Source organism: Austrofundulus limnaeus, unplaced genomic scaffold (genome assembly GCF_001266775.1).
Source record: "Austrofundulus limnaeus strain Quisiro unplaced genomic scaffold, Austrofundulus_limnaeus-1.0 Scaffold6, whole genome shotgun sequence".
NCBI classification, from domain to species: domain Eukaryota; kingdom Metazoa; phylum Chordata; class Actinopteri; order Cyprinodontiformes; family Rivulidae; genus Austrofundulus; species Austrofundulus limnaeus.
In genome coordinates, this window is record NW_013952408.1 from 1,028,120 (window position 1) to 1,042,706 (window position 14,587).

Here is a 14,587-nt window from a genome sequence, read left to right on the forward strand (position 1 = left end):
GCTTTATACATGACCTGCAAAATATTATAATCAACTAACTCACAAAATTTTAATAATTCCAATTGATAAAATAATATATTTGAAGGATGACTGTAATGCTTTCTGGTAATAATTCTTATAGCTCTTTTCTGTAAAATAAAGATGGGATTTGTAATTGTTTTGCATGCTTTTCCCCAATTTAATATTGGTCTCTAAAAAAATTCATGGTGAAACTTGGAGAGAAATGTAAATATAATGCAAGGTACATCTGCAACAAGCTAAAAAGTCAAACAGCTCAAAGGAAATGTGATTTATTCAATTTTAAACTGATATAATGTCATGTACACACCTCCCATTTTGTTTCAGTTTTGTAACAGGYTAGAATGGGCCTCAGAAACTCCAAGAAATACTGAATAGTTGTAAAATTTTGCCAATTTTAAATGCATACTTGCTTTTTTTGTTAAACAGTACTAAACTTGGTAGTATGAAAGAAGGTGTTTCTCTGTTTTTAACTTAATTCTGTTTAGCTGACAAATAAAAAAGACGTTGATCCTGGTTTTCACTCTCATATATTGTACATAAACTGAAAATTATACTTTCTTAAAGATTGTTGTCTACTTTGATTTAAAAAATAAATGAATAAAAAGATGATATCTACTAACCAACTGCCAGCACAAACACTGAAAATATGCCGATGACCTGCCATAACCGCAGCCCCCAGAAAACGACAGTCTCTGAAGTGACAGGGTCCGGCTTCTTCGGGGGATCTGTGGGTAAAAGCTGTTAGAAAGACGAAAAAAGAGAAGAGAGAAAATGAAATCTTAGAGAAGGTCCGGGTTTTTTTTAAATCAGTTTGTTCTGCAATATGTCATAATTTAGGCAAAGCCGACAAATCCATTGAGATCTGTTAATAAAACTCATATTTGATTTACAAAATAAATGAACGCATGAAAAATCCCAAAAGTAAAGCATCTACAAAGAACTCCTGGGATCACTGAATCTGATTTTTCTTTTCAGTCCACTGACATGATGTAAATAATTTTAATTTAATAAAACTATCTTACTGTTTTAGTTTTTAACCCTTTGTGCCATGTTGTACAAGTTCTGCAAAACCAGATTCCGAACAAAAAAAAAACAGATTGCAGGGACAGTTTCCTGTATGATCTTGCTGAGGCTTGGGGGGAAAAAAGGACCTGTGATTTTATTAGAGGAACAGCCTGGTTTATGTTACCAAAAACAGCAGAGCATCGTTTTCTCATGGTCAAATCAATAATCATTTTTTCTCTCTGCTTTATATTGATCCTTTGATTGGATAATACAGCTTGTTGTGGTAACTCTATTCTTTAATCTATAAACCAAGAAGCAATTGATCTAAAAGTGGACATCATGTTTGTTGCCTTTGCTAGTAACACTGACATGATGTAAAACAACAGAAAAAGTAGATGAGGAGATGTCTTTATCAAATGTCCAAATTTAGCATTCAACATGTATTCTTATTTTCTAACATTAAGTTGCTTCAAATGACATTTTACTTTAGTAGCTATGAATTGGTTGTAATGCCATTAAAGATTGTTTTGTTGTTCAGATGTGTTGGTTTTGTTTAAATTCTCTATAAACTGACAGAAAATATCTAAATGAACAGAAGTCAACTTCTCTAGAATGGAACTCTTTTCTGTTCAGCCCCAAAGCAGAACAACTACTAGATTTAAGCAAATCAGTCACATTTGTATGGTTTTGCMAGCCCACATACATCAGATTTTAACACTAATCCTGTCAGACCTGTAAGACAAGCAACCAATCAAATCACATTCATACAGGCTGTGTTTTAGACAGCAACACCCATCACTAGGAAAAAAAAATTAAATAAATAAAAAAACCTTCAAGATATGTCTGTGAAAACCTGTGGASGAGATGGCACAGCGTGTGGCTCTTACCTCCGGATCCGGAATCTGGGAGAACACAGAGGACAAGCACTGAGACAGCAGCACTGCTCCCCAGCCCCGCAGAAGGAGCTGAGGTGGGCACACGGGCTGTTCCCCGACCATTCTCTCCCACTCTTTCTCCCTGCAGCCACCCTGCCCACCCCACCTCGTCCTGTCTTCCCTCCTGATGTCTTCTTCTCTCTCTGTCTGCCTGCCTGCACTGGCGCCGTTCACAGGACAGGACCACAATGGCCCCTAAAGATGATTAATATATGCTGCTGAAGAGCATCCACAGCTGTCTATTTCTCTGCTCCTGGATCTGTTGCTTCTCTACCAAAAAAATAATAATAAAAAAAACATTGCAGGAACCAGATGAAAGAAATCCCACAGGCGTTTACCACTGCAGCCAGCTGAGAGCTGCTCCTGTACAATGGAGGGAGCCAGCCCCGCAGTTAGGTTAGGGTACATTAATTAATTAGCAGACCTGGTGTAGTTTACAGCCAGCTCATCCACCAGTGGACAGGCAGTTAACTAAGAAAGGGGGATGGGAGGTGCAGCTGACCATGATGAGGCTGGCCTGTGCAGGGACAGTGGAGCAAATAGCTGTAAGTCATCCTTTGTATTACCTCAGCAACCTGTCCCGTAAAAAGCCTCATAGGCTCGTGCTTTCAGAGTGGCAGGATATGATAAGAGAAGATGCTGCTGCTGCTGCTGCTGCCGCTGCTGCTGACTGCAGTGTTTTCAACAGGAGTAAAAATAAGAGCTGAAGAGAGATATTTTTGACTGCAGACACTTGCTTTAAGCTCAGTGAAATTGTTTTCAAGATTTTTTTTGTTCATTCTTTTTTTATCTAGTGAAAAGAAAATGTTTCAGTTTCTTAATTAATGTTTTAACTTAATTTTAACGTATTTATTTATTCATTGTGAAGGCAGGAACAGGACAGAACCATCCCCAAAAGAAATGTCTCCAAGGGAACAAAACTGTTTTGCACTGTATTGTACCATATAATTTTATATTTATAGAGTTGTATCGAATAGAACACTGTATTATATAAATTTGCACAATTTCTCACGAAAGGAGTCAAATAAAGTGTTTTCTTAGTCATCTGTAACACATCAGATATGAAAATTTCCAAAAGTTCAGAGTAAACGGTGTTTTATTAATGATGGTGACATAAAAGTCTGTCTCTAAGTCTGGAAAATGCAAAAGGCCACAACATGCAATTTATGTCACTGTTATATTCATCTAAAACACAGTGACCTTTTATTACCCGTAGAAGGACGAGGCAATGTCACTGTGGGAAAAGACCACTTCCATCAGGAAAGAAAGGATTCATGACAGGAGAAAGATGATGACTCATACTCTCACAGACTTTTTCATGCTTAGGGGCCAAGATGATCCAAATCTTAAAAGCAAAACAGAGTTCCTCACAGAGAGAAACAACGCCAGCTGAGACACCCAGTCATCCTTCTCCTCAGGAACACTCTGCAGCTCCTGCTGCGAGATCCCAAGGAGGTTCTAGGACACAGATGCTACCTAATACCTCCAGTGAGTTTTGGGTCTGCCACCTCAGCTGATTTCTTTAAACACAAAGCAAATCCTGAGCTCCTTACTCTAAAACTAATTATCACTCTACCAAGTTTTCTTTACTAAAAACATTTTATACTGTTTAAAGTCAGAAATACTAAACAAATAGTTGAGCTGAATACTGCAATTTTCTGTTCAGTCAGGAATGGAATGGTCACTGAGGCAGAGAAAAAAAACGTTTTTAACCACCTTACTTATTGTATAAGTTGGTCACAGGCCTCTAAAAGTACAATGAAACCCATTGAAATAGTACAAGCAAGCCACACAAAAAAGATGCTGTCATCCCTGTTAAATATAAAACAAGTATGTTCTTTATTTTTTTAATTGAACTGACCTTCATAAATTTGCAGATTTGTGCTTGATCTATAAAGAAACTTATTTTGTCTCCAGCTCCTCTCTCAGAGTTTATCAGAGAAACAGCAGTGAGTGTGTGACAAGAGACTCCGTTAGAGGAAACTGTTATCAGAGGTGTAAAGTAACAAAGTACAAATACTTCGTTACTGTACTTAAGTAGAAACTTTAGTTATTTGTACTTCACTTGATATGTGTAGTATTGTATAATTATATTGTCTTGTTTTTAATTTTAGCATTGATGTTTTTTTCTCTTAGTGTGTCTGGATGTGTTTAATCTAATTTCTTGTTCTTTTTAATCATGCATTTGTGTTTTATTTATATTCTTGCATTTTACTGCTTTTTAAACTTCATGGCTGTAGAACTACAGATGAAAAAATGTATTTGGCTATTTTTTTCTTAACCTATGCATTGTCACTTGTTTTTATTAAACTGCACTGTCCCCTTTTAAATAAATAAACCATAAATCATACACTCACCTGCCCACCCTTTCAAATTGCATTGAGATTATGCATTGATTAAAGCGTTAGAGGAAATAATTATCACCTGCCAACACAGACAAAAGTGAATCAATAATGTTTTTGTCCTTTTCTGTGTGTGTGTGCATGTGTGAGTTTATCTGTACAGTTAGAAAATAAAATCTCATGAATCACAGAACAGATTTTAATGAAACTGTCTGAAAGTAATCAACGAGCAACTGATTTAATTTTGAAGAGAACCAAAAAAAAAGCAGATTTCCACTATAAGGATCTGGAATACACAGCCTTTTTGTATTAATCAGTGGATGTGTCAGTTGTGTCAAAACAAATACTAATATTTTGACATTCATGACACATTGATGGATAGTTCTGTGAGCAGCCAGCAGTCTTGGGAGTTTTGTGACATTGTTTTACCTCTTGTCTCTACAAATTATTTCTGACTCTTTCTACAGGGATCTGTCAGACAAAGATAAAAATAAAAAAACTACAATCACAAAAGGCTGAACCTAATCACAAGTTTCCATCTGTTCAATCACAACAGCAGACTTATGAGACATGCTTGACACAGACATGCTTGACACAGACATGCTTGACACAGACATGCTTGACACAGGCATGCTTGACACAGGCATGCTTGCTAAAATGAAACGGTTTGCAAAAGAAACTGAGATAATGCAAACTCAACTGACCGTGCAGGGTTGTGCGAATGGCTATCATCACCATGATTTTAGAGTTCTTGTTTTCAGATTTTCCTGTTTGGTTTCTGGAAACAAGTTTGACAGAATTTTTACACATAAAGTTTATATAGCTGCTCTTTCATCACTCATACGATATGCCATCATTTGCTTCATTTTCATTCATTTTGAGTGAAAAAACAAAGACTTCTAAGACAAGTAGAAATATGAGCGACTTGTGATCTTAAACTACAAAAAGCAAGAATCGACTCTGCAGAACGTCTTTGCTGCATTTTTGCCTCTGAGATCCTTTTGCTGGGAAACACCACAAGGGTATGACACACCTACATGAAAGCAAACATTGGAAACAGCGTTGCTTGGAGATCTGCTATTTTTTGAGAGACTGTGCACCTCACAACATGTGCCCTCCCGCTCTTCCACTGAAGCCTGCTGTTCTCCCCGAGCAGTTGGTATAACCTGGTTGTCACTTTTAACACCTGTCTCTCTCTCGTTTCATCCTCTCAACAGTTTTCTCACTTATGATTGAATTGCTCACACTCTGGAAAATAATCTTTTTTCTATGAAAACCTTTCAAATGCTTTCAGATGACAGTGTAAGGATTTTTTTCCAAACCCAAGTCAAGGCATGGTTGCAATATGCTTTAATACAGACACTTTGAGAGAAAACAGTGTGTTATTTGCACATTTTTAATGAATATGCATTGTTCTCTGAAAAAACACAAAAACACACTTTGTTGACTGCATCTGCAAGGCTGGAGGAGCAGTAACATGGAGATATGCTCCTTCATGAACTAAGATGATTAACAAGTCCCCTGGCAGGTGCAGAGGAAACATAATTACCATTTTACTAATGAATATGATCATAAAACGATGTGATTAACAGTCCTCTGAAAATTTCTGCATAAGCACCACTGATGATGAGCTGCAGTTTGTTTGCTTTGTTTGCTTTATTTGGAACATGTTAACTATATGCAGACAATCATTTAAAGAGAAGAGAGAAGCAAAGGATTAAAAGAAGAACCTACAAAAAATAATTGATTAAAATGAAAAAGTGAACAATCATTGTTACACTTTTTCCCGTGTTAGATTGTAACTTCCTTCTCAAAAATACTAAGTAACACATTCCTTTGATGTCAGACTGATACAAATGAACGACTGAGTAGTTGCCTTCCATACCCAGCATGGAGCTGTCGCCTTCTGGCTTTTCTGTGTAGAGTTTGCATGTCCTCTCCACGTATCTGTGAGTTTTCTTAGGTTCGCCAGTTTCCTCCCACAAACTAAAAACATGCTTGTTAGGTTAATTGGTAACTCCAAATTGTCCCTAGGAGTGGGTGAGTGAGTGAATGGTTGTTTGTCTGTTTCTATGCGGCCTCATGGACTGCAGCTAGCTCCACCTCTCACACAGTGACTGCTCAAGACAAGCACCAACTCCCTGCAACCTGGAAAGAAAAAAAATAACTGGTTTTATGTAAAGCGTTTAATGCTTCTGTTGTATGTGTGAAACACTTTGCTCTTCGGCTGTTCCAGAAAGGAGAAATGTCATCAGCACTTTTCATCTTTACTTCTCAAAGACTCAGCCTTTACCCCACAGTGACGTGATTTACATACCTCCATTGTGTTGCCAGAGAGATGTTTCACTGCATGCTGTTGATTGCACAACCCGTCTTCTTTTGTGCTTTATCCCCTTTTCTTGAAACGTCAAATGTTTAACTAAAAATATGAGGTGGAAATAGTGCTATGTTGAACCATTTTTTTTTTATCTTAACACCATGGACTTCCTTGACGTGCATCAAAAACATTTCACACTGCCAACTAGTGAAGCTGCTTATAATTAAAGTTAGTGAAAAAATAAATCACTGATTGACTCTCTATGACCTGGTAAAGGAACAAAACCACGTGTCTTACCCAAGGCTGCATTTTATGTGGCCCACGAGAGTTTCACTGATGTACTAATATCTTATAATAAGTGTTTGTTGCTTTGAAACTACATCTTGAATATTTTACATGTGAAACAACAGCATCCCACCACTAAATGGAGGTGTACAGTGTTCAAAAGTAGCTGCAGCCAAAGAAATTCACTGTAAAATCTCMATTTTTGCCAGCTACTTTTGCAGCGGCTCAKTTGTAATGAGAAGTGAGAATTTCCCACTGGCAAGTCGTAAAATTAAACTGGAACCAGTGGGAATTCCCTGTGGGAAAGTTCAGAATTCAAGACTGCAGCTTCCTACCACAACTCAACAGCGATTAAAACTTTCTTACTTTYACAAAAATATTTATTTCACGTTTAGTCAGTTGTGCACGCAGTACTTTTTAGAGTTTTTAAGAGGACAAGTTTAAAGGCTCTTTCTATGCAGGAAATWGCATAAAGAGCAGCGCTCAGCCGTAACAAAGAAATGGGGAACGTGACATTTATTTGACATTAAACACATAACTTTAGAGTTAATTACAACTGGCTTTTTGAGGGGCACAATGCTTTAAACAAATTTTAAAAAAATCTTGTCCGATTTTGTAAGTCAAGTCCATATTTCTGCTTCCTGTTAATGAGCACATTAGATCTGTGCTATTTATTTTCTTTCCATTCCATGTAAATGAGAGGCACTGGCAGATTAATAAACTCATAGAGGCACAAACAGTTTTCTGGCCTGTGCAAAGTTCACAGATCCCTGATTGCTAACTTTAACCTCTGCGTTCACCGCTCCACTGTTTACTTTAGTTTCTGGATGCAGTCAATGGTCTGCAGGAAGCATCGGTCCAGAACGAGGGAATACCTCTGAGGAGAACGATGGAGAAAGGAGTCATTCAAACCTGGAATGACAAATAGCCGGGGCTGTTTACGTATGCTGTGTTTACACAAGTTGGTGTTTGGTTTGGTGGGTTATTGGGCATTTTGGAATAAATCTACACCTCTCTGCGTAATACAGCTACAAAAAAAGGAAAAAAGAACAAGAATAAAACTGTATGGTGAAGTGTAATTTATTTGAAGGTGATGACACTCTTAAATAACTGAAGTCAACAAGAGTAGTCAAATTAGGCTGTGGAATTAACTGAAAATACACAGTAACCTCAGGAGTGGAAAACTTTATTTTGAAAGGTTGGCAGCGCTGGACTTGTTCCTATCAACTATGATACCAATCAAAATAAATGTATAAAAAAATCKGAATGTGCATTTCATCTAAAGTTGTTTGCTGAAGAATCCGAAGTTGAACATTTCCCCATAATCAGATGAAATTTTTGCTCCAGCAGCACTTTTCTAATTAACATCTATACATTTATTAGAAGAACCTTCCGATTTCTCATCTTTTCCTCCAATCATAGTATGCATTGAACTATGTCACATAAAAGGTTGCCTCTCMTTCTGTCCAGGAGTTATTCAGCACAAGCTGGTTTTTGTTACTCTGARCTTAAAGGCTTTCTTCATCATGTCCAAACTGATATTTTTGTCTTGTGGCACTTTCTCACCAAGTCCAAAGGGGACCTGCCAATCTCCCACAGGGTGCTGGAAGACATAGTGCGGTATTTGAATCAGCACACTAAGTCAGCTATGGTTTTAAATTAAGCGTGATGTGGAGGGGGGGCAAAGGAGGAGGGTGGTGGGGGTAGGCTGAAACCCTTTTGACTGCCTTGGAAGAAAATAACTCTGATGTTTGTGTGAATGTATAAGGGCCACTCCCATCAGCCGTGTCCAGACAGTCCTCGGATGTGAGTGGCTAAGATCACATASTGTACATGTGTGCCACGCCCTGGGAAATGTAAGGACCGCAGTCTGAATTCATGGATCCTGAGTTCGAAGTCATTTTCAGCCTATATTCCCACACAAGTCAGAAATAATTAGTAATATTTTGCAGTTACGTTGAACTTTGAGGGGAGTGCGGCTGAACTCGTTCTTAAAAATACAAGTTTATTTGCTGCCAAAAACAGCATGAAATTAAAGGCCTGTATTACTTGAAGGAGGTTAGAGCTGTATTGTTGTGTCGTGTTATTTTGTACAGTATCACAGAAGACGTGACAGCACTCAGAGTATGTTTTAAAYGACTCTCAGCTACCACACCAAATTTTAACTCAATGTATTTTAAATTGACAGACTTATAGCCATTCCTTGTTTCCTCAGGATATTTGATTGCCTCCAAAGGTTAATCAGCTGCTCAAATAAGTGGTAAAACCCATACGTTGGACAACAAGATATTATAACAGAAAGTATTTGTTGGAAATGATCTTCAGCTACTTTCATGCCAAATTAGCTCAATAACTATAAAATTAGGCTGATTTATAGTTATTTTTGTGTTTGTATATTCACTTAGCTGTGGCAGCCATGTTCAAACTGAGTTGACTCCAAAAGTCAATCTGTTTGATCGCTTTCTGCAGGTTTCATTAAAATCCACCCGCTGATTCACAAGATATTTTACTAACGCTACAGACAAGCAAACACACAATAAAAAAACTTACATTTAGACAAAATGTACTGTAGGTCATTACTATTTAGAAAAACAATATATTTAAATCATTTTTTGAAGATGGGGTTCACGTTTTATTGACCAAATTGGACATTTTTTTTCTTTGTTTGCTTGTTGAAAACATTTACATAAAAAGCAGAAATGACTGGCGTCAGTGTGAGTAAAAAAAATGCACATCAAGTTACCAGCAGAGGAAAACTTTAGTAGCATTTACTTAATAAGATGTGACAGTAGAAAAACAACAAGCAGACACAATATGAAACCACAAGAGGTCCTATTACTGCCAAGGGTTTCTCAGATCAGTATCACCTCGTGTCTGCTGCCATCAGGGCAACGCTGAAAGCCTTGCCACTCAAAGCACTTCAGTCAAGTTCAGCATATCTCACACGGAAACCAGTACTAATCATTATAAGCTGAAGAGCAGGTGAGAGACCCATGTGTTTTCTATACAATTGAAGAGGAGAACTTGTTTCCTGCAGGCTGCTGTTTGTCACATGTGACAGGAGAATGTGCAAGTGAGCTTAAGCAGGGAGCAGCCAGTTCGCTCGGTTAGTGCCTCGCTGCTGTCACAGAGCCTCCAGGGAAACATGCTCGACTTGTCGCGTCGCGTCACCGTAAAGTTGCAGGTCAGGATGGAGAGCGCTCTTTCGGGACGCCCTCGGAGCTCGGGCTTCCACCGGCTGAGCGACCCGGCTGGGGATGACATACAAGAGCAACGAAAACAACACAGTGCGAACCAAGACGTGATGGACAGATATGATCTCTGTCTGCCAGCAGTGAGCTCCTTTGCCACACATTATTTCTGTTATCTGGTTAAAATTTTATACCTGCTGGGGAAACAAAAAACTATCATGTTTGATTTCAGAACCAGCTTAAGGTATCTGCAGTGTTGTAAAAGTTAGGGTGAAAAAGCCAACAGCTGGACAATTTGTTCAGTGTGTTTATGAACACTTCCTGTTGCTTTGTGACTTCTGGTTCCTATAGAGTTCTGATAGTCACAAGTAACAAAAACATCCTTCACATTTTCATATCATGCTGTTACCGAGGCTTGGTACAAGTCCTAATTGTGCTGGTTGACTCCTTCTATTTTCATCCKCTCCAACTCCTGCTCCAGAAACACAGTCTCATAGCGCGCCTCCTGGTACTTTTTCTGTGCCTCCAAACATTTCTGGTTCATCTCTTTATCCCTGAAGGATTCAAGCAAATTAGGTGTAAATCAGACTCCTCCTGACACAAGAGCTTCAGCGTAGTAATATAGCAAAAAAGTAGCTAAAATATAGCGTACAGAGCTAAGGAGAAAGAGCACATACTTGCTAAATTAAGAAGCTGCATGTAGTAGATAAAATTTCACAAAAAGGATAATTTAGCTGAATTTAGCTCTGAATATTAGCTGAACATTGCTTAAAAAGTAGCTTAAATGCAGTAAAAGAGTTTTAAAAAAGCATAAAAGCCAAAATTAGCAGAAAGAAGTTGATAAAAGTACAAAAATTTGAATTAGTAGAATAACTGAAAAGAGTAGAAAGATAGCTGAAAAGGCAAAACAAAAAAAGGTCAATATTAACAAAAAGAAGCTAAAGGAAGCTAAAATCAGCACAAAGAAGTTTTTTAAAAAAGCTAAACCAGAACAAAAAGTGTAAAATGCAGGAAAGGTTTAATTATTATGAAGGATTTTAAGAATGTTGAAATTATTTTTAACGAGAGCAAAAACGGCCAAAAAAGCTAAATATCTCAAAAAGAACAAATTGCTAAAATACCAAAAGTCAGCCAGAATGTCTTAAAGGAGATGAACATTTTGATATATGAATTGTTGGGTACAAAAACTGTGCGATGAGATATGTGCCACAAAACGTGCATTAGAAAGATTCATCAATTATTGTAGTTGTACATATTGTATTGTACGTACTTTACAAAGTATATTTAAGTCAGAATCTGATGTAACCACATAAATATGTTTTAAATTACAAAAGAGAAAGCCGTTTTTGCTTTTACGGCTGACATTACTGCCATTTTATGAAACGGCCACATCTGTCCCAGATGTACGTTTCACCAGCATCGATGAAAATACAAAACTTTGAGCAACAAAGTAGAAAAAGAGTTCAAAAGGTCATAAACATTCTGCACTAACATCACCTCATCTGCAGGACTTGAACTAGCTCAAAGAGTCGGTCCTTCTCCACACAGAGGAGTTTATATTCACTGCTCTGGGTCATCAGTGCACTCACATCAGCTGAACATTGTGGACATTTTGAAGAACTTAAGCTCCTATGAACAAAATATACAAAAGTACACAATGATACACTGTATGTAACATTATACAAGATAATAATAATAAAACAATAGATCACCTACTTGTTATCTAACCCAGTCCCGACTGCAGGTGTCACCAATTTATGACCATATTTAGAGATTGAACTGGAGAAGGTAACAAACACAGTAGCTCACATAATGAAACTAAAAGAAACAGCTGCCTATACGCAGACACTTGTGATTATTTAACATGTGTACTGAATGAAAACATACTCTGAAGAAGGGATTCTCTTGTTAATGTCTCCATCTTCTGGTAAGAATCTTGAACTGCAGCTTGACTGTCTGTCCACATGCTCACCCTGTAAACACCATAAAACCACATTTAAAAAATACGTGGTAGATTTTTGAGTCMGTAAGGTTTGCTATCTGGGGTACGATGGAAACAGCACAAAGACACCTTGTTGGAATGTTGCTGTCTCTTCTGCAGCTCACTGATCTTGGYGTCTTTCTCAGCAACCACCTGCTTCAGGCTCTGGATCAGTCTGTTCTGCTCTGAAGGCTCACAGCTCAGATGATGCTTTGGCTTGTGTTTGTAATCTTTCTGCTGTTGGCTGAGTTGCTTCAGCATTGTCTGCATCTGATTCTGCTGCTTCTACAGAAATGTAGAAAATGTGTAAAATGGGCTATGTGATAACATCTGAATTGTGATGCAGTGTGAATATAACTACTCATTGTTCCCTGCTTTAATGCCTTACCAATGTAACGCCCAAAAGCTCAGCATCGTGTTTATTCTTCTCCAACAAGGTGGTGTTCTGGACCTTCAAAGTTTGTATTTCATTAGACTGAATTCTGTTCCTGGCTTTAGCAGCGTCCAGCCTTTTCTTCACATCCTCGTGTTCTTTCAGTAGTGCTTCATATTCTGCTGAGATCCTCTGCAGAGATGTAAAAACATAGCGGGGACATAAACCWATTACTTTTTTCGATTTTATCAGAGCAATTGCTTACTCACCTCAAATGCTTCTCTCTTCCCTTTCTCAATGGTGCGGATGTAGCTGAGGTTCCTGTCTTCGGGGGGAGTTTTCTGATGGACACCAGTGCCCAGAAACTCTTCCTCCACACTGACGACACTYGATTGTCTTTGCTGAGTCACTTGGTTGAGCTGCTGCTCCAGATCTCGAACCTGATGGTTCAAATCATTTTCATTTTCCTACCACATGGYCTAAAGGTTTATTTTATATATGATAAACTGTCTAACTTTATGAAACACGTTGCGTTGTTAAGTTATTCGTTATTTGCTTACCCTTGTTTTGAGAGACAGTATTTGCTGTGATCTTCCTCTAAAGCTCCCAGGGCAGTTCAGCAACTGTTGAAGGTTGACTTCTTCTCCAACCTCACTTATTATTACCTGCAACAGTTCATATTGTGAAATTAAAAAAAATCCCACCTTCATATCATTAGAATGTGAAAACTGCTACATGATTTTTTCATGTGTAAGGTCTGCAAAATCTAAAACTGCATAAACTCTACATAGAAAACTGTAGTAACAGGTCGCCTTAAAGATATTGTTTTGCTTTTCTCATATCAATATTCCCCAAAAAAATCTTGCCAAACAGAGCGTGCCTCACTCAAAAATGAATTCCTTGCAATATCTTTGACCAATCAGCTCATCTGATCAGATCAATTCAGTGGCTAAAAGGCTCAAAAATTAAACCAAGAACTTGTAAATTAGCATAATAAGACCACTGCCATTTAAAATAAAACAACAACAACAGTAAAAGATGATTACCTTCTGAGCAACTCTCAACTCTTGTTTGGTGGATTGAATCTGGTTGCGATATTCAGCTACTTTTAACTGAGCAGCTGCTAACTTTTCCTGCAGAGGTCTGATCTCTGGGTTTTCCTGCTTTTTGGAATTAAAATGTTTGAGTTGCCACAGTTTAGATCACAATAACAGCAAAAGGATACACCTTTGGTTGGTTTCTGTTTACCTCACTTTCTCCAGATGAGCTCTTATCCAGTAACTTTGAGTCAGTCTTCTGCCCAGATTGAGAATGTATCCCAATGGTCTGCAGCTGTACAAAAAGAAAAGTTTCTTTCCAAGAGTTCGGCGCTGATTTGATGCACTTTCATTCAGCAAATTACCTTGAAAGTTCTTTACCTCTTTCTCAAGCTCTTTGATTCTGTTGCTGCTTTGCTTGGACTTAATCTTCTCGCTCTCAATTTCAGCAGTTAGCTCCCTAATCTTCTTGGAAAGCTCAACGATCTTGGATGCAGCTACAGCCCCTGCAAAGCCTGATGTGCCTAAACAAATGTCAATAAATAAATAAATAAATAAATAGATAAAAATATGACGTGAAGCACCTTAACACTGGTCTTAAAAATACACCTGTATACCTGCTAAGGCCAGCCTTTCCTCTTCTCTTTTCTTCTTCAGGTGTTTAATCTCAAAATCCYTTTCACTCAGGAGTTTGAAGAGTCGTCCATTTTCATCCTTTAGCTCTCTCACCTGGTCAAGAAGTGTTTGATTTTCATGCTGTAATAGCCTGAGAAATGAGTTTAAAAAGATAACTTAGCATTTTTTAATRTGTTTCTATTTGAGGTTTTAATTGAATAGAAAGCCCAGGTACAATAAGACCTACCTGTCATTTTCTGTCTGAATACCTTGCCTAAACAAATCCAAATCATCTTGGGAGCCGCTGAGGTTAGAACTGTCAAGTTCCATTTTTTTCTTTTTCCTGGCCAGTTTTCTTTTTTCCGGATGTTCATTTCAGTTCTCATCATGCTCCATGATCTGTGATTTAAGGTGACAGGAAAATAAGATTTTTTATAAGAACTCTGCTAATATCAATAAATGTTGTGCTATTAAGAGTTCTTATA

At 37.8% G+C, this 14,587-nt stretch overlaps 2 protein-coding genes across 3 annotated transcripts in view; both read right to left on the bottom strand.

The window, feature by feature from the left end:
• The window catches only part of tmie (transmembrane inner ear), an 8,376-nt gene extending 5,992 nt beyond the window's left edge, over positions 1 to 2,384 (bottom strand). Inside the window, exons 1-2 of the mRNA XM_014029466.1 lie at positions 1,914 to 2,384; positions 642 to 759 (exon numbers count right to left, since the gene is read on the bottom strand). Of these exons, the coding sequence (XP_013884920.1) occupies positions 642 to 759; positions 1,914 to 2,024 (229 nt within the window). The 5' untranslated portion in view covers positions 2,025 to 2,384. The remainder of the gene's footprint in view (positions 1 to 641; positions 760 to 1,913) is intronic.
• Positions 2,385 to 7,969: 5,585 nt separating this feature from the next.
• ccdc13 (coiled-coil domain containing 13) lies at positions 7,970 to 14,501 on the bottom strand (the record flags this gene model as incomplete). Of its 2 annotated transcripts, none has more annotated exon segments than XM_014029480.1 (13): positions 7,970 to 10,650; positions 11,594 to 11,725; positions 11,813 to 11,875; positions 11,984 to 12,069; positions 12,168 to 12,362; positions 12,466 to 12,642; positions 12,720 to 12,890; positions 13,011 to 13,115; positions 13,497 to 13,610; positions 13,699 to 13,782; positions 13,869 to 14,011; positions 14,105 to 14,253; positions 14,350 to 14,501. In XM_014029480.1, coding segments are annotated over 13 exon segments (1,629 nt in total). In that variant the 3' UTR covers positions 7,970 to 10,523.
• Positions 14,502 to 14,587: the final 86 nt, after the last annotated feature.